Source organism: Spea bombifrons, chromosome 2, assembly GCF_027358695.1.
Source record: "Spea bombifrons isolate aSpeBom1 chromosome 2, aSpeBom1.2.pri, whole genome shotgun sequence".
Lineage (NCBI taxonomy): Eukaryota > Metazoa > Chordata > Amphibia > Anura > Pelobatidae > Spea > Spea bombifrons.
This window is the reverse complement of record NC_071088.1, coordinates 123,063,073-123,086,184: the sequence shown is the minus strand read 5'-3', so window position 1 is coordinate 123,086,184 and position 23,112 is coordinate 123,063,073. Positions and strand designations below refer to the sequence as shown.

Sequence of the window (23,112 nt, the reverse complement as noted above, 5' to 3'; positions counted from 1 at the left end):
AAATTTTGGACAAGAGTTGGGTAGCAGCTTTTAGCATGTAATTATCTCTGTTTCGCTTTATAGAGACCATAATTTAGAGTGTTTTGATCATCATCCCCATTTTCTTAAGTGGGGCGAACCGAATTGCCTCTTATCACTACAAAAACAAATGGATCGTGTGTCTGGCTGACTGCATCTGTCTGTCCGTCACTGTTACTTTAAAAATGTTTTGTTATATGGCACCTGAAAATAGAATTGTGTGCTTAATACGTCTCTCCGGCTACGCCAGGTGTTGTCTTTATCAGCCATAAGTGTAGTTTTAATAGTGCCATAGTCCGTTTTGCTGTTACAGAAATGTTATATGCTAATTCATTGCAATTGTATGGTGGCTTTAACAGTCCTCGGATGTTTATCATAACATACTATGTTTACATTTTTCAAGGTCACTTATGAGGCGCACAAGGAATACTTGGCAAAAATGTATGAGGAATATCAAAGACAAGAAGAAGAAAACATCAAGAAGGGGAAGAAAGGTAATGTTAGCACTATATCAGGCCTTTCGTCTCAGGCAGCCGCTGCTAAAGGGGGTCTAGAAATCCGGGATATAGAAGACCTGTCACAGAGTCAGAGTCCAGAAAGTGAAACGGATTATCCTGTTAATGCAGACACTAGAGATTTGCTGATAGCCACCAAAATATCTGATGATGCTCTGACGAGTTCAGATCGGCCGACTGGAGGGGTGCGCGTAGAAGTTCATGACCTTCTGGTTGACATCAAGGCAGAAAAGGTAGAAGCCACAGAAGTAAAGCTTGATGACTTGGACTTATCTCCTGAAACGCTAGTGAGCGGAGAAAACGGCGCTCTTGTTGAGGTAGAGTCATTGTTGGATAATGTCTACAGTGCGGCTGTTGAAAAGCTCCAAAACAATGTTCATGACAGTGTTGGAATTATCAAAGAAAATGAAGAGAAGGATGGTCCTCTAATAACACTAGCTGATGAGAAAGACCAAACCACACCAAATAATACCTCATTTCTTTTTGATAAGATGACACATTCAGACGACAAACTTTTACCCGAACTGACTGGTGGTAATCACATTACCATCGCAAACGTCCAGGATTCCCATGTACACATCGGTGTTAATGATGACCTTGGTCTGCTTGCGCACATGACCGGGAGCTTGGACCTCACCTGTGCATCTGGTGTAATGGGGGAAAAAGATTTCAAGATACATACGACAGCTGATAGCCTGAGCGGTATCTCTGACAGGGAGTTAGCCTCCTCTTCAAAAGGACTAGAGTATGCCCAGATGACTACCACGACTCTCGAAATAGAGTCTTCCGGAAATAAAGCTATTGCAAATATGGATGCAAGTAGCACTGTGTCTGACACGGAGAGGTCTGATGATGGCAGAGAACTGGGAAAGGAGATCAAGAAGATCCAGACTACGGCTACTACAACACAAGTGAGTTTACATGTCTGCTAAATGATACGCTGCTGGAAGTAATCTTTTCTCTTTGATTATTGTTTTACTTTTATTTTTTAATTCCCTTTTTATTTGTTTTCATTCATGTAGTCGGGACCTCTGAGGAATAGGTTAATGTTGTTAATTGCATCGTGGCTCTCGGGCTCACTTCCTTACACTGGTTATCTTCGTATAAATGGCTCCAGGCATCAGGAACCCGTGATTACTCTTTACAGACAAACCCAGCCGTAGCAGGATAGTCCCTCGCTGCACCTTTTTGTCCCAAGAGGCGTGGAAATAGCACAGTCTTGTCCCTAATGCTAACAGCTGCCGATCTGTTTTATTGTAAAAATAACTGTAATGTAGGACTGGGTTCGACCAACCATGGGATGAAATCTATCCACCTAATACGGGAATTAGGCCCAACCAGAAGATTAATGACCATGTTACCGTTGGCATGGAATATAGGATTATCGTGTTCATTGTTTACATGTGTAGCATGTTCTCGAGAACTTAATACAGGTTAAGGGTACATGTAATAATAAAAATCAATCGGATGTCACTGACCTGCTTGCATGATGTGGTATAAAATGGAAGGCAAGACGGCTGTGTGTCAATACGTGTATGTGATTAGCATTGGCGGAAATTATATCCTAGTTTCTAAGAGTAAAAGGGGATGATTAATTTGATTATTGCTACTTTTTTGTATAAAAAGAGATTGACTAAACCCCTTTGTTTATTGTTAAAGTGAGCGAGGGATTAATTCCACTATTACAGGAGGGTTCCCAACAACTCTAAATATCATTCTTTTTTTAGTTAATTAGTAAATGGAGACCTGAAACCATTTAAGTGAGGGATTGACCATTGAATGAATGGGAGCAGTTTTCTACGCATGTACATGGGGATTTGAACAGAATTTAAAGGGGCCATGTCACTATTAAATATAAAGGGTATATAATGGCTGGAGTGTCCCTTTACGGATTTTTCTATGTGTTAAATCATGGGGTAATTTCCTAATTCTCTAACTAATTCACCCCCCCACCAAGCGGTGTCCCGTAACATAAGGACGGACATCCGCCATTAGATGTTTAGGTGTTACAGACTGTTTATTATACTGTTTCGGATAGCCCCGCAGTTATAGCTTTAAAGAACAATTTTAATTCCCTGCCGTTTCATTTAAAAACTAGAAAAGTTTCCTCTGCCGGGGAGGACAGATTTCATCTGAGCGGAGTGTTCTGGACATGCACTTAATCATATAGATTTTTTTTTAGACAAGTAGTGTTCAAAATAGTAAGATGATGAAAAGGATAATGTTTTAGTGCTCTGTAGCACTTATATAATTTGTCCATCACGGAGCCGGAATTTCCAAGCCCCTGTTGCTTTTCACGCGGTTTAAGAGCGATGCTTGTTGCTAGGCAACAAATTGAATGTGGCGTGTTATCCGAGTCTGCCCTATTGATTCAGAAGTGTGAGTCTTTTAAATGCATTAGTTACTTTTAGTCACCCCGGAGTCACCTCTAAATACAGTTCTACCTCCTCTCTCATGCGTGATTTTCAGAATGCCAAATCCAAATGCTCGGATATAACATGAATTATTCTTGTTTGGCAATCATCTTGCGTCTAGTATGGCAGCTGTTTGTGTGTAGGGGTATTTTACGTTTTACCACAGTTACAACGGGGGCCAGACAACATTTCATACAAGGGCCAAGCTAAATCAATACACTGCAATAAAGTGCCGTGGGGTGCTGGGTTGTATGGTTGGAGGCATGAATAGCAGGAAGATGGCGGCGGCTCCACTTTACAGATCTCTGTGAGTATTGCGTACAGTTCTAGAGACCCCATCCCCAGAACAATACTGACATTGGAGATCGTTTAAAGGTGGGCGACGACAATGCTGAATAATTTGCAGGAAAAAATGATCAGGGATCTCAATATTTATTTCTTGGAAGAATGAAGAGGGAGGGGAGAGGTGATAGAAACCTTAGATAGGTAGAAATGCTTAAATGGGTTTAACAAAGTAAGTCCTTATTTCAAATGAGGAGAAATGTTAGAACAAAACAGAAATAGTAGAGCTTAATGAACTGAGAGAATTTAAACATGAATGAAGGGCTGATTAAGGTTTCGGTCTCTAAATCTGAATGGTATCTGCCATCAAATTCTAAGTTTCTCAATCAAAACGCCCAGTGATATATGTATTGGACGTAACGCACACAGAACAGTCCCATCTATAACACATTTACCAGGGTGACTGCACAGAAAGCCCATTGACGGGGCACAGAAGTGATTTTGCATCTGTATTGGCATCGTACTTTAGTGTGACTTATGTACCTGTTTACATACAGAAGAAAGGATTGTTGTACCTTATGATACATGCCATATATTACATATGGAGGCATTGCTAGGCACCACAGCCTATTTAGGTGTTCTATTTATTGTATGAAATTAAAGCAGGAAGGACCAGAACATGTTGTTGAAATGAAATCACTTGACATATACTTGTATTTCCCGCAGTTTCAAATGCTCACCGTTCTGTTCCTGTAAAGCTGTGAGATGCTCGCACATGCCAACAATTTACTGAAAGAAAAGAATAGAAAGTTTCTGGAAATGACATGTGTATAATGCTTGTGTTTGGATTGATACTGGGTCCAGAAGCATCATAACACTTGGTTCAATTCCATGTCGAACTTGACGGCAGATAATTTGGCGCGTCTAGTCTGCCCGTTTTCCTGACATAAAGACTCCAACCTTAATCAGTCCTTGGTCTCATCTTAGATTCAGGATAGCTTTATTCCTGCCCCTACCTACCCGTTTACATTTCCTCAGCTAGGGTAGAACCAGCGAGTGCTTTCGTTGATGGCTCTTGTTTCTTTGTAAAGCTCTGGGGCATGGTAGTTTGTAATATCCTAATACAGAGTGCACTGGGGTCTCTATGATGGGTCAATAAAGGCAAGCATGTTTTCTCACACCTGACTTAAACCTTCATCATAACAGACAAGCAAATCCTTGACTTTCTTCCAAATAAACCTTTTGTATTTTTGGAGGTTAGAGTTTCATATACCTGGATAGAACAATACCCTATTCCTGCTTGTGCACTTGTGTGTAAACCTGATTGAAATCATAAAGAGGACAGTAGATAGTAAGCACAACTAGTTTAAGTAGCCCGTGGGGTAAAGGTGCTCTTTCCCGCCTTAGCGAGGGGAGTAACGGCAAGACAGGAGCGGTGAGAAGCAGTGGCCCCTATGGCTGGTGGCACGGGGTTGTTGTGCTGCATGTGGCCTCAACCCCATTGAGTTGCTGTCCTTGTCTTCATAGATGCATGAGATGCCCAAAATACTGAATGGAAGTAGCTGTTTAGCTGGCAGGGCTCCTTCCTGAAAACATAGTGTGGCCCTTCCAGTCCTGACATCGCTGCCCTAGGACTGTAACTTGTGTTTTATGTTTTGATAGTTCTGCAAAAAGTAAAAATATCCCCAAACAAGTATTTTGTTCTGTGCTCCTCTTTGGATGTAGAATATACATGAATATGTGTTATTTAGAGCAATCTCTTACAGGAATTTGTCTGTAAGACCTTGACACGTAAAGAGCGTTCCAGGGTCTGCCGTCAAACGGTACGGGAGCAGCATTAGGCCTCCTGAACATAGACTTTTAAGCTGCAGTAACAGACTGTCTAACGTCCGTGTTTGTAGGAGCCTTAAACTCCGCTATCGTGAAGCTTAGAAGTTTGGACAAGAGGCTTCTGCCGGCGCCTCCTCTCCGCGTTTATCTCGGCAGTCCCTTCTCCCTGGCTCTCCAGGCTCAGTTAGTTATAAAGCAGTCCGCTTAAACACTCTGGCAGTTTTCCTGCTGCTGCCACATACTTGCATGCTGCATATTTTCTTCGCCTACACTTTTTAATTTCTAGTAGTTCACACCATTCAGTCTCTGTTCACTGAGATACCAGGTTTGTTCTCCCAGAGCAGAGCTGTTTAACCCATCTTTCCTATTATGCAGTGGCAACCATTTAAATGTGCAACGTGAGCCCCCGGTACCCAGTGTTGGGGTTCAGTTAAACCCATTTATTGCCTGCACCCCACCCATCGTAATTTCCCTCTAATATGGTATATGTCATTGTCCGGTCCTATTTGGAGAAAGTCATGTGATGTTGATGTGGCTTCTTATTAATCATTTATTTTTTAGTATGATATTTGTGGTACTTGCGGTGCAGCCCCTATTCCCTGTGTGCCGTGTTTACTTTGTGACATGTTACACGCTTGTCATAATAAGGAAAATGTTTATAGCTATATTGGTCCAGGTCAGGTCTTTAGTCTGAGATCTTACATTTTCTTGGGCCAATATAGAAGATGATGTTGGACCTCAGAAGTCTCATATTCAGATGTGCAGAAGAGCCCACTGATGCCCCTAAATCTCATGTGACGTTTTCTTTGTTGGTCAAATTAAAGGTATCACCTTAGACCTAATACTCCAAACTTGTTATACATTCTGTGTTTTCTTCTGAAAAGCTTGCCGTAGCTGAGCAGCCATCTGGGCTGTTAATGGTTTATGTAGAAATGTAAATGCGGTGAACTGTCCCAGATTTCCAACTGAACTGTTACTACTAATTCAGGCCGCCCAGGGAAGGTCAATCAGTCAGCAGGAGCGTGACCTGCGGGTTGACTTGGGATTCCGAGGGGCGCCAATGACTGAGGAGCAGCGCCGCCAATTTAGTCCTGGACCTCGCACCACAATGTTCCGGATCCCTGAATTCAAGTGGTCCCCAATGCATCAGCGACTTCTGACAGACTTGTTGTTTGCCCTGGAGACAGATGTGCATGTCTGGAGAAGGTAAATACAATCTGATTTCTCTTATTGTTGTAATCTCTTTGAATCAAGTCTAGATGGTGGGGTTCTAGCCAGGGAGTCTATCTTCAGGCACCAAGCATACTATCACCCTCCCAGCACTGCTTTTAAACAACACGATGGGCTCTAACAGTGCACTTACTAGCCGGACACGAGGTCTGCTACTATTCAGAAAAGGCTAGCATGTTTATGGGTGACAAACGCTAAAACCACAGAAGATCCAGCCTGTATTCTCCAGTTTTAAAATCCTGCTTTAACAGAAATGGTGTGATTCCTAGATGGTGAGCGGTTTCCTGATGAACCCTATTATTATTATTATCTGTTATTGTTTGAAAGATTTGGGAGCTCCAGTAGTTGCAGTATTGAGGAGCATCTCGGATGTAAATGAGTGTATAGAGATACCCAGGCCAGGGATAGAAAGGGGCCGCCGTTACTTGGAGAAGTCCATGCTTGTCTCATGCATGTATTCGATACAACATAGGCCCTTCTAATACAAAAAGTAACGTTGTTTAGAACACCAGAGAATAACTTCTTCACACCCCCATCTTCTTTACTCTCCAGCCATTCTACCAAGTCTGTCATGGACTTTGTCAATAGCAATGAAAACATCATTTTCGTCCACAACACCATCCACCTGATTTCCCAGATGGTTGACAATATCATTATAGCTTGCGGAGGAATCCTGCCTTTGTTGTCTGCCGCCACATCCCCGACTGTAAGTACAATGTTTCCCTCTACTGGTCACTTCAGAGATTACAGTTTTTATTTCTAATCTATAATCATTCTAAAAATACCGGTAATTGAGAATGTATGGAAAGCTTGATGAACGTTGGGTCATTAGTATTCCCTTGCAGTAACATACGTGTTTGATTTTAATCACAGAGCTTTAATAAAGTAAATATGCTGTTTTTAAGATTGAGCAATATATTTAAGAACGTTCCCTTTAATAAGGAATCATGCAGGTGGGTTAAACACAGTCCAAACTCATCAAGAACCATTCAGTATTTAATTCAGGACAAGCATTAGTTTCATGAGCTTGAGATAAGCATGGTTTGTCTGCTTTAAGCGAACATATCTTAAATGTTTGTGTATTTCTTGCATTTTTTCTTTTGATGTTAATACTTTTCTTTTTCTTGTATTGTTGTGATCTGTTGTCTGTTTGTCTATTTCATGTCCAGGGTTCTAAGGTTAGTATATCTGATGTAAGTTTCCGTTTTTTAATTTTTATTATTTATTCTTTTCCTGCATACTGTTGTCTGTTTTAATCTCTGCTATAACATTTTCCTTCAAGCATGCCCACTCTGTCTGTTGAGAAAAAAAACTCAATTAAAAAAGTGAAAGATGCCTTAAATGTACTTAATCCCATTCTGTGATGTATTGGTTTATATGGAGCATCTTACATCCATAGCCATTCATTGAGAGCATCCGGTGCATGTTACATGATGCTGAGTCCTGAGTCTCCCAGAAAGGCGCTACCATCTGAGTTACTGGCGCTCCCCAAACCAACCTGATAAGGGTGGAACAGAGGGAAATGCCACTCAAGCTTCTTTTTTTATGTATCTGGCCCACCAGCAGCTCTGCAGATGTTTTACAGCAGACAAAATGTAAATGAGATTCAGCTCAGTCTGTATACAGATAGGGTGGCAAACCGGTACGGAATGATAATTTCTATGATACTCGGCCAAGCAAGCCATAGACCTTACTCGGCCGAGCAAGCCATAGACCTTACTCGGCCGAGCAAGCCATAGACCTTACTCGGCCGAGCAAGCCATAGAGCTTACTCGGCCGAGCAAGCCGTAGACCAGGGGTGTCCAACCTGCGGCCCTCCAGCTGCTGCAGGACTACATCTCCCGTACTCCTCAGCCAGCTCCTTAGCTGAAAGAGCATTATGGGCGATGTAGTCCTGCAGCAGCTGGAGGGCTGCAGGTTGGACACCCCTGCTATAGACCTTACTCGGCCAAACACGCCATAATCCTTACCCGGCCAAGCAAGCCATAGACCTTACCCGGCCAAGCATCATGTAGTTCTGCGGTAGCTGGACTAATGCTTTTACATAGCTTTCACAGGTCCATATTGTGATAGGACCAGGGCTGGCCCAAGGCGAAATGCCGCCTGGGGCGAATTTTAAAATCCCCCCCCCCCCTTGTACTTACCTTTCAGCAGTCCTGCGGCGAGTCTCCCTGTTCGGTCTCAGTGCCGACTGGTAATGCTCAGCATTACCAGCCGGCACCGAGACCGAACAGGGAGACTCGCCGCAGAGGAGAGAGAGGGGGGCGCCGAGCGGGTACTGACAGCCCCTTTCTCTCTCTTTTGCTTTAAAAAAAAAAAAAAAGGGGCTCGGGGCGGCAAAGTGGCGCCTGGAGCGGTTGCCCCACTCGGCTCCATTGTCGGGCCGACCCTGGATAGGACAGGTAAAGCCAACATGCATTTAGTTTCTTGGGATAATCTGTGTGGCTAAAAGTGTACTTGGAATAAGTTTGCAACCCAAGAGAGTCACCAGCGCTACGGAATTTGATAGAGCTATATAAAACAATAAATAATAATAATAATTAGTCTTCCAGCAGCCCCGCTGATTCAGGGGGACTCGACTAGGGCGTTACGTGCTTGGTAAACGCTGTTGCAGAGATTTTTAGTAATGGATTTTCAGCTCTTGGGAGCTGGATAAACCTTTATATTGCTTAGCAGTGGATCAATTCAGCAACTTCTGCCATGCAATGCATCCAGTTACCCCGAGTTTAAACTGGAGTCAATAGTTCTGAAATGAAGCCCCATTCGTTTTACATTATGAAGGGCTGCCATCATATTCCTTTATCATTCATTATCATGTCATGTGAGCATTTAACGGTATTGTGTAGGTTTCTGTTTCATAATAATGGAAGATTGAAATAGACGCGATATTGTCGAAAGCTGCATATTTTCCGTATGCTTGCGTAGACAAACGTACCGAGCCCCTTCCTCGGTACCTGGACACTTTAAGGTATTTAATATTTAATAGTGTTCCAGGGTGAAAGGTTGTAATGACTTACTGCCATAAAGCAAACAACACACTGAGTGTTCCCTATAATGGTGACCCCCAGAATATCAAATTTGTTTCAGCAAGTCATTTTGTGTAATTATATGTAATTATGCCCCTTTTTGCTTCACTTTTATTTTTTCATGCTGTGCCTTAAGAGGAATATTCCATTTTAATACACGTACATTGTTCTATTTTTGTTTTAAACATTAGTTGTAATACGGCATGCACACAATGCTTTATCTTCGAGTTGCTACACGAAGAACATGTACTTTTTACGCGTGTAATCAGTTAGGCACAGGGCTAGTACCAGCTCACCGAAGGCTAGATGTTGAGACGGACAGATGGGTGGTAGTTTGACAAAATGATTCACATAAAATAAGCAATTTTTGAAGATAATAATAATAATAAAAAGGTTAGCTGTGGCTGTAGAACATGGAGGCCTCCATTGTTACTATAATCACATTATTGGAGTTTGACTTTCTGTCCCAATAAAGCTTTACAGTAAAATAGACATCATGCAGGAAAGTAATGTGTTACTACAGCGTGGATTTTGGGTCCGCCACCTGCCTGTAGTGAATGTGAATGAGGAGAGCCGGTTTCTCATACAAACGAGAGGATGGATGAACTAGTTGCCAGTTAGATATTCCCATCACGGGGGTCACGCTGCTGTTAAAACGGCTACCATACTTTCTAACCTAGGTTGACTAATGACTGAGCTTTATCAGACCGCTGTTGGTCACGGATCATTATTATACTTTTACAGTCCACTAACCCTAATCCTTGTGTTCCCGTGTGTTCACTTGGTTTGATTAGTTGGTGTGTTCAGTGTCTTACATCTGCCTGACTTGCATGTTTTTTACACTTTTGGATACCAGAGGGTTGTTCACTCTTGAGCAGGTTAAAGGGTTAACAAAGTAAAACTTGATCTCTTCTATACAGTCCATTTATGTATGGGTGTTTGCATTAACTCACCTCGTTTGTCTGCTCATTAAAACTCGGCATAAAATATGTATGTGTGCATATTTGATGTTGCATTAATGAGTTCTGTCTTCAGCCTCCAGCTATGTTCTCGACTTCATAGCCAAGTGCAGAGAGCTTTTCTGTGCCGAACATAACATTGCCATTTCAGTTTATTGAAAGCATTGTCATATTTCTTGTAACTTTGTTTCTGTTCTTTCTTTTCTTTTAAGACCGAGTTAGAGAATATTGAAGTGACGCAAGGAATGTCTTCGGAGACTGCAGTCACTTTCCTGGGACGTCTAATGGCCATGGTGGACGTCCTGGTTTTTGCCAGCTCCCTAAATTTCAGTGAAATTGAAGCAGAGAAGAACATGTCTTCTGGTGGACTAATGCGACAGTGTCTGAGGCTTGGTAAGTGGACGCCGGATTGGGCATGTGGCTTCCTCAAAGGTTGGGTTGTGGATTCACTACAGATCTCCATGTTACCGACTTCCATAAGTGGAGAAAGTGTCTAGATCAATTAAGAATAAGAATAAAGCTTTTTACAGTATTAGAAGCTGTTCACTATATGAGCTGCGCTCGGATCATGCAAGAAGTTTCTAGAAACCTCTGTGAGAAATCTGCTTCAGTTGGAAACTGTTGACCTAGCTCATCCCTAAGGTGGCAATGAAGTCTTGAAGCCCTTCATTCGCTTTTGGCCGGTAGTTAGCGGTGTTCTTTAGTTTAGTGGTCATCTTGAAAGGAGGTTGAGGAAGGTCCATGAACACAGATAATCCTTCTAATTAGTGGTTTGCAGTGGAGGGCTGTGGGTTTTTCTAATGTAAGCATTAAATAATATCACATTATAAATGTTGTCAGAACACCATGTATATCGCCACATTTATAAGAAGAGTATATGGACCAATACCTAGAATATGTCTGCTACTCTTAATATGGTTGTTACGTATTTTTGGGGAGAAGATAAAGTAGAGACTGAACTAATATTTGGACTATTTTCTGGGATTCAAGTTAAATCTCATCAGACATCCATCAAAGTGGTGATTTTCAGTTATGCTACATCTGTTATGAATATTCCACTTAAATGGGGATGACAGTTGTGAGAAAAACTTTTAGCCCAGTCTTGGATGAACTGGTGTTTTGTACCTTTGTTTTTTAGGAAATCACTTTATTAGTACGTGATGTGTGTCGATAATCTGGGTCAATAGATTATCGGTGGCACCCAGTATGCAGCGGGCACGATAGGCATGGTAGTTTGTCGGATTTGGGTTTTTTCTGATTGAATAAATTGCTTTGTATGACAATCAGGTTGGGTTTTCCATGAACTACTATACTTTGTGGCTTTGTGTCGGTTCCTGAACTGATGCCTGGACTGTTCGTATGGAGACATTAAAGGATCTATGCTTTGAATGGTCTTATGCTTAGCTTATTTGGTCACCGCTAGTTACGACTATTAATGTTACTCTATGCGATTGATGTTAGTAAACCTGTGTAAACCGATTTTGATTAAACTTTTTTTAGTTTGCTGTGTAGCTGTCAGAAACTGCTTAGAGTGTCGACAGCGACAGAGGGAGAGGGGGACCAAGCCTTCCATGTCCAGCAGTAAGGTCCAGGACACCCTCCAGAACATATCTGCTTCGGGTGCAGCAAAGGTAAGACACGAGCTGGGGCACAGAAGTCTCTGCTTTGCTCTGCTTTTACTTTTACACGTAAACGATAGGTTCCGATTTTTAGTTTTTTGGTATTGTTCGTTTGTATTCAGACGCAAGGCTCAGGCTCAGGCAAGGTGGTTCAGCGATGAGTGGTTTGATGAGAGCATGGATGAGAGGTGTATTGTCAGAGGTTAACAAAATGGAATTACATGTAGCTTTACTGTGACTGATTCAATTTGCAGGGCTACAGCTTTTAAACACCAGTAAAAGATAACATTAATTCCTAGAAAAACACTGCGGTAATGACGTGACTTTTCAAACACCCGCAGATTAAAACTCAAGCCAGGTGGGAAGAGGCAATCAGCCAATCATCATTAAGATTCCATTATGCTAAAGTGCTTAGGTCATGACAATTCAAGCCATTCCGTCTTAATCACATTAGCCTAATATTGATTTTGACAATATTAAACACATAATACTTGGCCCGGAATATTAAAATATTCATAATTATGTATAGAGTAGAGATCTGTATGAGGACTAAGGCTGACGTAACTCATAATGAAAACCATTCACGCTAACCTTTCCGTCGGTTTGATGCGGCTTGCCGGGTGACCTGCGAAATCTGTTCAAAGATCCGCGTGCTTAAGGAACTTTAATAATATTTTGGTCTACATTAATTTCCAGACTCCTGTGGAGAGCGTTCCCAGTAATCTTTCACCAATTAAGGATCCTGATCGACTTCTTCAGGATGTTGATATCAATCGTCTGCGAGCAGTGGTTTTCCGCGACGTGGTAAGTATTTGCGTGGTTTTGCTATTTAGTTAACCTTTCCCTGTTTAACAGCTTCGATCACATATTATGTCAGGTGAACCTTATACTGCAGGGTAATTATTTGTCTATACATCAACAGGGGGGTTCAGGTAAGCATTAAATATGCATTCAGTTTATTCCTTGCTGTTATGGTCATGGTAAAAAAAAAAAAAAAAAATCACATGATCACTTAGACTAATTTGTCTCCAAGGTTTTCCAAGATGGCATATACAGCCAGGGCCGGCCGAAGACTTAACGCCGCCTGGGGCGAAGTTTAAAATGCCGCCTGGGGCCCCAGTCGGCTCCATTGTAGGGCCGGCCCTGTATACAGCTTAAAACTCCAGTGTTAATAATATAACCAACGGCATGGTATTTGCCATGCTCTTACCTTGTTCTTCCACTAGGGGAGCTAAATGTATGCTTCTTAGTAAGACAAGAGGTCACTGTACTGTAGCAAGGGGGGCAGGAGGGGATTAGTAGTGACCAGCCATTTATTCCCGTTTTATTAATTACTTTTACATTAAATAAACGGTATACGTATTCCCATGTTTAAGGTTGAGTTAAAAGGTCTTAATTTCCTCCATCTGAATTAATACTCACAGTTCAGAATTTTCTGTGAGGTTCCTGAAAGTACTTACTTTACAATAAAAATACTGTTTTGGGGATCTTATTAGGATTTAGTAGTGTTAGACAAAAAATCTATGCCATCTTCCTGTTCCGTGCAATTCGTTTACACCTGTTTGGCTTTTTTGTATAAACTGTAAAGTTCAGAAATTTTATTTCATTTGCATATTGAAAACTACATTGCAAATTACATTGTCCTTCTAAACGGGTGCACTTCATACAGATCCATGCTAAATAATGTACAAATAAACAACAAGCAATCTAAACTAAACAAAAGAAATTCTACCAAGAAATAAAGATAGACACACAGAAAAATATCTGTCGTGTTCAAGCTTTGCAAAAAAGCATGATGTTAACATAAACATTTACACTTTGTGTATCCTTGTTCATCTGTGACATGTTGTCTGTCTGCTGCCTTGGCTAGACTCTGCTTTCTATTCTGCTCACAGAGAAGAAGACAGCTCTATGTGCGATTGTGAAGTGGTTGCAATTTATCCCGTGGCCTGTAGAGGGCGCTGTAGAACTGTATGAGCGCATGGTGGCTTTGCTCTGCCCACTGAATGTGCTTTCCTTTCTCTTGGACACACAATTTCAGATTTTTTTGTAAATTAAATTCTGAGATATATATAGATATAGATAGATATATATAATCCAGAAAAATAAGAAGTTACAGAACTTAACTCAGTATTAGTAGAATAAAGTCATATCGAGAAAAAGCTCAGCGAGTAAATATCACTCATTTGGAACAGTGCACATACCTTTAATGAATGTACTTCGTGATTAATGTGCTCTGTCAGGCTCGGCTTTAGACCTGAAACTATACCCAGGAACTAACTGTATACAAGGCAAGTTATAAGCCTAAGGGGCTAAATATTTACCCAAGCATTTACTGCCCCAGGGCTCATGCCTGCACATCATTTTCCCTGTGCCTTACAGATGCCGACATACGTGTATGCAACGTTATGCTGCTCCAATACTGCACCTTTTTCAGGTGACACGTATATATTCTTTGGGTTTCTTATGGAGCAGGATAGAATTCCCTCACTGTATTAGCCTCTCTACCTCTTCCGCTGGGGGCTTTCCCATTTACCATATGTGCTTGATTATTATGAGCCCCCCAAAATGTGAATATTATATTTTTTTTAAAAGAGCCTGAATTTAAGACTACCCAATAGTGAAAAAGCTATACTAGTAAATATTCACATGTAAACTATTTTTAGATATTTAATAAAAACTACAATTGAGAAAAATGCATTTCATGTTTTGATTTCCTTTTATTTGCCAACCTGCCCTCCCACGACTTACCAGTGCATCCCTAGACTTTTCCCCCATGCTTCAGACTCCCTGGTGTCTAGTGGGGCAGTCAGTGGACATCTGTGCGATGCGCCTAGACAGCCTCTGCTGCTGCCTGCCACTTCCGCCGGGGCTTCTATAACTGAGCCCTGGAAGGTCATGTGACGCCGGCGCTCCGTTATAGAAGCTCCAGTGGAAGTGCAGGCAGCAGTGGGGGTTGTCTATGGGCATTGCACAGACGTTTACTGGCTGCCAGAGAGGTGGATCCGGGTCCCTGCAGCGCTGCGGGGGATCTGGATCTTAGTCTTATAATCGGACTTCTATTTGAGGTTGGATTTTAAGACAACCTTGAATATAAGACGAAGGGTATTTTTCAGACCATTTGCTCTGAAAATAACCTAGTCTTCTATTCGAGTAAAATCAACCACCCTCTTGGTAAACTTTCACTATTATATGATTATGTTGTTAGGGAATATGTACCATAGAGCTGTGAACATCTTGCATGGCTTTAAAAAAGTAACAAAATGTCTGCAGAGTAAAACTCTTAGAGATGAGATATACCGGTAATTTGTGAATGTGTGAGATATTTCATGCATAGGAGGGTTTTCTGTACAGCGTGTATCCGTCTGATAATGAGAGCAATGCGCAGAATGCAGCCAAGTTGGGGAATGCTCTAATTGTGTTACTCTCTAAGGTGAAGTCACCAATTGCTTCCAGACCCCTTTCCTGCCAGGCTGGTGGAGGTAGTTTTAATGAGACCCCGCAGAATTGCCAAAGACAGGAACCAGACGACAGGAGGAGAGCTTGCAGGGCTGGGAATATGTCTTAAAAGGAAAACGAAATTGTACTTATTAGGAAGAGCTGTGATACTATTTCAATAAAGCAGTCCTTCTACAGAATCTTAAAACCCTAATAGAATAGTTCTGGAAATATGATTGTTTCCTCCATCTCACATAAAAAGTACTATGCTTTATCTGTCTGGATATGGAATATTTTTACCCATTTGTGTCCAAAAGTGTTTTCTGTAGATGAGATATATGAGAATATCCATCCTCTCTAAAGGATCATTAGGGGAGGAAAGAGGGACAGAGTGATTTTGCCCTGGATAAACATGGAGGCTTGGGACGTGTGCCCTTCTATGATGATGATGATATAACCTTTTTTGCAACCAGCCTGCGTGCTCATAAAACGTATTTTAAAGCTTCCTGGGTTTTATTTTAGTGAAGAAAAAATATTAAGTATTTTAGTTTAACTTCCAAAATGCTTGAAACATAAAAAAACAGGTAAAGTGAAATATTTTATTATGAATATGGCGACCGCTGCCATACGGTGGTAACATACTAGCGTATTTCATGCCGATTAATGTCAGGTTTAATTCTTGTGAAAGCTTGAATTTTTTTCACCGTACAGCTGTTGATTAGTTTTGTGTTGCATACACTGTGCCAGAAATAAAGTGATGAAAATCACGTGAAGAATGGAGACATTTTCCGTATCTCATACTCGTGTAAGCCATATTCCACAGTAGGCACTGATACTATGTTTACATTTCTTTCCTTTCAGGATGACAGCAAACAGGCTCAGTTTTTAGCATTGGCCGTCGTTTACTTCATATCTGTTCTAATGGTCTCAAAATACCGTGATATATTAGAGCCTCAGCGAGAGACCGCACGTTCTGCAAACCAAGCTGCAAGGAACATCAGACAAGAAATTAATTCACCTACAAGTACAGGTATGGGGAAATCGTGACTTTTATGCAGTGTGTGTGTGTGTGTGTGTGTATGTATATATATGTATGTATGTATGTATGTATATATATATATAAAATGTGTGTGCTAACTATAAAGCAGCACAGTGGTTAAGTTACCTTTTCTTTGGAAAAGTGGTGAGCAGTAAGTGTGCTAATCACCTGCACTAGGATTAGTTATTGGGTAGTTATTGTGGTTTTTGTGACAGCCGCCAACTTGCCACCTGATCACGTGCTTTAAATTCCTGCTGCCCCCATGAATAGAGTATATCCAGCACTAACGGCGTGTTGGGTATGAGAAGTACATTGCAACCACCTTCTAGGACTGGTAGTAGAATGCAGTGATCACTAAGGGATAATAGGAGAATGATGCTAAGTAGGATTAAAAGAGCCATTCTGCTTTAGGTAGAGGTTGATATGGCATCAGACCCATTACCCAGACCAAACCCAGATAAATCTCGAAACCCCCTTCATCAGAGAAGCATACCATCCCTGTAGATGGGACCTACCTGCCTTTAATACAACCCTACCCTACCTCTCCGCTTTCTTCATACCAATTCCCACTAGATGTAAGTTTATGAGCAGGGCCCTCTCTACTTAATGTATCACTTTGTTTTAATCTGTCAATTCTGAAGAAGTGCTGTGTAAATTGTTGGCGCTATGTAAGTAAAAGATGATAAAAACAATCGCCATAGCAACCTGTAGAATGTTGGTGCTGATTGCTGGGACCGCTTTTTATGCTTTGTGAAAAACTGATATGTATTCTTCTTGGAAGTGGTCACAGGTCTTTCATTAGGTAGGCTTTTCCTTGTGAGTATTACACGGTTAAGATGGCCCTAGTAATAGAGATAGCTTAGTTGGGAAATATGTATGTTAACGAGATTGCTTGCATTCTGATGAGCTGATTAGGCAGGGTCCAGTAGTCTTGTTCTTGTTTGTCAATGTGAAGTTTGTTGGAGCCAAACAGATGACGGCCTTATATCGTTGTCTCCTCACCATGAGTGTAGAAACACCGCTACTCCAATTAGTTTAAATGCCGTAATTTATTCAGCAAAGCAAGAGTCTGCAGCATAGTCGTGCTTCCATTTCTTGACTTTACATATATACATAATTATATATAAATTATTAAGGCCCAACCACAGTGATGTTCTGCTGCCAAAAAAGGACTGGCCCTGTATAATATATATTTAAATCAGCCAGATTTTTTTCACACGATCCTCAGCCCTTTATGCTGGATAAACTTGACAGTTTTGCCCTTTATTAAGGAATAGTGAAGTGAGGGAGTTGAAACCACAACTCTTGCTTTAGAGAATAAACCCCAATAGCATAAATAAGTTCAGCGCATTGCCCCAGAGCTCTTGTAATGATGAACTGATTCCAATTTCTTTCTCGTTAAAATAATTTCGGATTGTCTTTCCCATTAAAAGCCTTTCCTGTCGAGCTTGTTGTTGCTTATTCTGTGTTTCTTGGTGTGAGCAGCGCCCGTAAGAAAACATTTTGTGAAACCTTTACCAGGTAAATGGCTCCCGCCTGCAAAGGCAAGCGATGCTTTCAGAGATTGAAAGGTTTGAGCGCTCGCACACTAGAAGCATATCCCTCGAGTCCCCCTGTCTTTTTAGTTTGTGTCTTCGTAGATCGCCCTGTAAAACTAACGCAGCCCAAAGTGCTTCCATTCTTCATTCCTTTGTCTGCCCGGAGCTCGGTGCCTCTATAAAGCGAGGCTGCCGAGTGATGGCCGTGTCCTGTGGGAAGGCGCTTTCCCCGTGCGTGAGAGCTTGTCAGGAGCTCTTACATCAAAGCTGGTTTTTATTTTCTCTCTTACAAAGTTGGATATTAGCTCCATAAACTGATTGCAGCGAGCTACTTTTTTCTATTCTGTTTTCTAAAATATGTATGCCATGTATTGTACATTCGCGCATGTTTATGGAGATGGGAAGTTCACAGATTGTATCACTTCTACCTCTGTGACAGTTAAGGCATGTTATGGACAGTGTTTCGTCGTGTGCTCTTAAGGCAGAATGAGGCGTTGATGTAGTGGTGGGATGTCACACTCCAGCCACATCACTTTGTAGCGCTATGACAAACCTACAGGTGACCACATCAGCCTTCTTTATCTACTGCAGACCGACACATATAAAGTGCTGCCCTACAATGTGGGTGATCTATTAACACACAGTAGGGAGTCAGATACTCAATTATAGATTCCACATGGTGCAGGGGCAGGGCTTGAGATACCTGTGAGGCTTGAGAGGTTAGAAGCTTGTGATAAATTTAATTGTGCCTGCATATTCACAGAACATAGTGTTATTAAATGCTTTTTCTTGATATAATTCTGGTGAGTCTTCTTCACAATGCTTTTGTTTGCATTAGATACACCTGCCTTGTTCTCCGACATCAAAGAGAAAGAAACTCCAACACCGATCGAGGAGCTGCACCTGGAGAGCTCCATCCCTCACACAGACTCTGGTATTGGAGAAGAACACATTAGTAGCATCTTAAATGGAACTGATCTAGATACCAGTTCCAGCCCAGATGTCATGGGTGAGCTCTTGTCTACCCTGTCGTCTGATGTGAAGAAATCGCAGGAGAGTTTAACAGACAGCCCCAGTGAAATGCTGAAGCCAGCCTCATCCATATCTAGCATCAGCCAAAGCAAAGGCATCAATGTAAAAGAGATCCTGAAAAGTCTCGTGGCTGCCCCGTTTGAAATAGCAGAGGCCGGCCCTGACCCTGTCCCTTACCCAGACCCCGTATTAAAGAGGGAGGCCCAGGCGGTTCTTCCCATGCAGTTCCATTCTTTTGACAGGTAAGACTCTGCTGTAAATAAATGTTTAACCGTCCTTTATTCAGCTTTACAACCTTTCATAGCTGATTTTTATCTTTATCTTACCTGTGTTTCACTGCAAATGTTTGTGTTTTACTTCCATGAAATAACGCTTCCATGTTCTTGTTGATGTATGTTAAAAAAACTAGGGGCTTGGGTTTATTCTGTTAAATTGCTAATTTAATACCCCCCTCCAACTGTTCAACCCTGACGACCCCAACCCCCCTCTGGCCAAAGTTTTAGAATATTTTAATATGCAGCCACCGAATCAGCACCACCAAAAAGTTATATTCACAAAACTCGTGTGTTCTCAAGCTCTGTTTATTATGAATTTAAATGCTGCATCCACGTTTTTGACGCATGTACACATGCGCAATCTTTGTGTGTTGTACATTCTGCTACGGGTTATTTCATGTTTCCGTGTCTGTCTTAAGAGAAGCTGGTCGTTAAAATTTGTGTAATGCGTCAGGGAAAATAATTTATATAATTTCATGTAATTTTACATGTAACATTTTAATTGCTTACACTACAGTTCAATCGTGCCATTTCCAAAAATGTCAATTTATGTTTGTGAAGGAAACAAAAAAAATCTCATCCTATACTTAACGTTGGTTGTTTAGTCACTTCCCGTTTCTATTGCATCTTTAAAAGTGAGAGTGACATGGAAGAAAATGTTTCTCTTTGACCATAAAATACAGTGCTGTATACAATAATGTAGCTTAGCAATGACAAAAACAGGGTTTTATCATGTTTTTCTTCCAAAAAGGTCCTTTTACCTACAGACCTGGAGGCCGCCATTGCAGGCAGTCATCATCTTTAGTGACTATCCCAGCTCAAGCACCCCCCTGAGCGGATCCTTTATGGCTATGAAAACCCCACAATATTTATGGAAACATATATTTTAATCTGGCACTAGTAAGAAAGAAAGATGGTGATGGTTCTCCTTAGGTGATTTGAATTCCTTGTTTGCGGCTGAGAAGGCCTCTTAGTGTATCGGTGGGCACAGCGGCACACAAGGCTTTCATTATCTGCACGTTTATCCAGGTTGGGGTGGAAAAACTCGAATGCGGAGTGAGAGCCGCCGGAATGCACCGTGGCCTCGCAGTTAGATGGGCTGTTCTGGTGAGAAGGCAAGAATGAAACGACAATGTAGAGATACAAAGTAGGCTAATACACTGCAACAAAAGGCACTCGAGTGTCTTTAATGTATGCAGCAGGCCGAGTGCTATCGAATGTAAATGATGAGGTGATATTGATGAAAGGAGGGGATTGAGGTCTCGAGGGGCGCTGATGACGGATTGAACAGAAGCGGCCCTTGCTCTGTACGTTCCTGAGGCCTGTCGTCTTCAGCGCTCAAAGCCATAATGGAAGGTGGCAGTCTGAAATGAGTTGCCACGGCAAAGAGTATTATTTTTGAAATGCTTTCACACAAATCACTAGGCCCTGCATACAACTTAGTTTCATGCTTTAATGTCATCAGGAGGCACAAATTGGTGTGTCTAATTGTTTGCCACCTGCCAACAAAATGAGCTGCCAGCTTGCCAGACGGCTTTGATTGTCTGTCAGCCATTCACTAGATTGAGAGTGACAACATCAAAAATTTCCCTTCAAACTCCCAAACCTTGCGTAGCTTTTCAGAGACCCCTTTCACCACAAGTGGGGACAACTGTGCTTTTCAATTAGTCTTCAATATTTCACGGCCCCCCTGCCTCATCTGTTCAGAGGTATCTATAATTACAGGATAAAGCATAGCACAGACATCTTTAGTTCTGCCTCAGACCGGCTTCCTGGGTTATCGGGTCATTCATTTATTACATTTTAGTGAGCGTTTCTTGAGCTGTTTGAAGGTGAGTTTTAGTTTTGACACGTAATGACATGACTTATCATTCTTGGAGCCCGTAGTGCATACAAATATGTACGGCGTGCTCATGCCTTTCATGCTGTCCGCTATATACAGCCCTGTGAAGTATTTGCCCCTTTCTGAGTTCTTCTATTTTTGCTTATTTGTTGCACCTTAATGTTTCAGATCATCCAACTAATCTAATTAGACAATAACACAAAATACTGTGATTAAGTGATCATTTAATTTATTAATGTTAGAGTTAATCAAAACCTATATCACCTATATGAAAAAGTTATTGCCCCCTGAACATAACTGGTTGTGCCATTGTTGGCAGCAAGAACTGCAATCAAATGCTTGCAACATCTGGCCATTTTTTCATTTTTTATTTTTTTTTACTACCTTGGTTTTGGTTTTATTGGAGTCATTCATATGTGGACTTGCTTGTGTTCTTTGGATCACCGTCCTGGTGGATAACCCAATTGTGCTTGAGATTTAGGTCATGAACTCGTGGCAGGAAAATTTCTTCCAGTGTTTAATGATAGAGAGCAGAATTCATGAATTCCATGAAGACAAGTTTTTTTTGTTTTTTTTTTTGGTCAGCAGTGTTTTTCACCTTGTAACTCGCCCATTGATGCCATTTTGCACTCTCTTTCTTATTGTGGACTTGTTAACACTGACCTTACGTGAAGCGGCTGAGGCCTGCAGTTCTTTTGTGACCTCCTGGATGATGCGATGTTCTCTCGGAGGAATTTTGGAAGACCGGCCACTGCTGGAAAGCCTCTTCACAGTTCCATGATTTCTCCAGTTGTAGATAATGGCTCTCGCTGTGGTTTGCTGAGAGTCCCAGAGCCTTGGAAATGGCTTTGTAACCCTTTCTAGTGTAATACATGTCAGTGACGCTCATCTGTTGTTGAATTTTTTTAAACCGTTGTTGCTTTTTGAGACTCTAGCCTGCTTCACTCTGCAAGACAAGTTCTGTTTAATTGATGTTAAGATTCACTGCAACTGGCAGCAAAGTGTCTAGTGAACTTCAACACAATTTTCAGTTAAATCTGGTTAATTGGTTGGTTTAGTATTTTAGGGAGCAATTACTTTTTCACGTAGAATCAGGTAGGATTTGATCCTTTTTTCCCTTCTATACATAAAATCATAATTAAAAAAAATATTTTTTGTGTTTACTCTGCTTATCTTTGTCTAATATTAAAGTTGGTTGGATGATCTGTTTCACATCACTGTATATGTGTGTATAATAAATAATCTAAACAATACATCTACATGACAGGAGTGTCTCTTAACAATAGGGTCGAGATATTTCAGCTTGAAGCATATAGATACAATTGTGAAATGAATAAAAATGAATAAAACATTACATTTCTATGGTCTTTGTTCTTCTGCCCGGTAATGAGAAATGTTTATTCAGGTCTGATAATATTATTTGGCATTGTGTAGTGATCTCCTTTCTTTTCTTTTTGCAGGAGTGTGGTGGTACCTGTGAAAAAGCCACCTCCCGGGAGCTTAGCTGTAAACACAGTTGGGACCACCAGTGGCGGGGGTCTAACACCCAGCACCACACCAAATATATTTGCTGCTCCTGGAGCAACTCCTAAAAGTATGATCAATACAACAGGTATTTCGCTCCTTTTTTTAATTAGCTTTGTTAATGTATTGTTTAACCCTTCCTCTACGGGTGTTACATTTGAATGACTGATCTGATGACACCATGCCACTGACGCTTACTCCAAATTTGAGTATGGCACGTTAATATACAATAAGTGAAGGAAGCGGTAAGTAGAAGTGGACTGGTTTGGTTACGTATGTCTCATAGATAACATGTATTGACAATAAAATGTATAAAAACAATTGCCTCTATTATTCATTGAAATGCCCCAAGTTGTTTTTAAACTTGATCTTTACCCGGACATTTTCATCACTGATCTTTGAGCAAGCACTCACACGCAGCCTGTACTTTACTCGGTTCAGGAGTGTGCCCGGCTTGACCTCATGGATCTGAGATTTGAATTTGAGGGTTCTAGGGATCGGATTATCTTATCAGTTTCCTACCCCGAAGT

At 41.3% G+C, this 23,112-nt stretch overlaps 1 protein-coding gene across 2 annotated transcripts in view; it reads left to right on the top strand.

Annotated features, from left to right (window-relative positions):
• Window positions 1-23,112, top strand: part of NBEA (neurobeachin) — a 241,553-nt gene that overhangs the window by 79,271 nt on the left and 139,170 nt on the right. Inside the window, exons 22-31 of one of the 2 annotated variants that reach the window (XM_053456345.1) lie at window positions 422-1,444; window positions 6,048-6,265; window positions 6,842-6,995; window positions 7,459-7,482; window positions 10,487-10,667; window positions 11,787-11,905; window positions 12,590-12,697; window positions 16,193-16,361; window positions 18,747-19,182; window positions 22,519-22,670. In XM_053456345.1, the coding sequence (XP_053312320.1) occupies window positions 422-1,444; window positions 6,048-6,265; window positions 6,842-6,995; window positions 7,459-7,482; window positions 10,487-10,667; window positions 11,787-11,905; window positions 12,590-12,697; window positions 16,193-16,361; window positions 18,747-19,182; window positions 22,519-22,670 (2,584 nt within the window). Of the gene's footprint in view, window positions 1-421; window positions 1,445-6,047; window positions 6,266-6,841; window positions 6,996-7,458; window positions 7,483-10,486; window positions 10,668-11,774; window positions 11,906-12,589; window positions 12,698-16,192; window positions 16,362-18,746; window positions 19,183-22,518; window positions 22,671-23,112 lie in introns of both variants that reach the window. The other variant, XM_053456346.1, reaches the window with a different exon arrangement.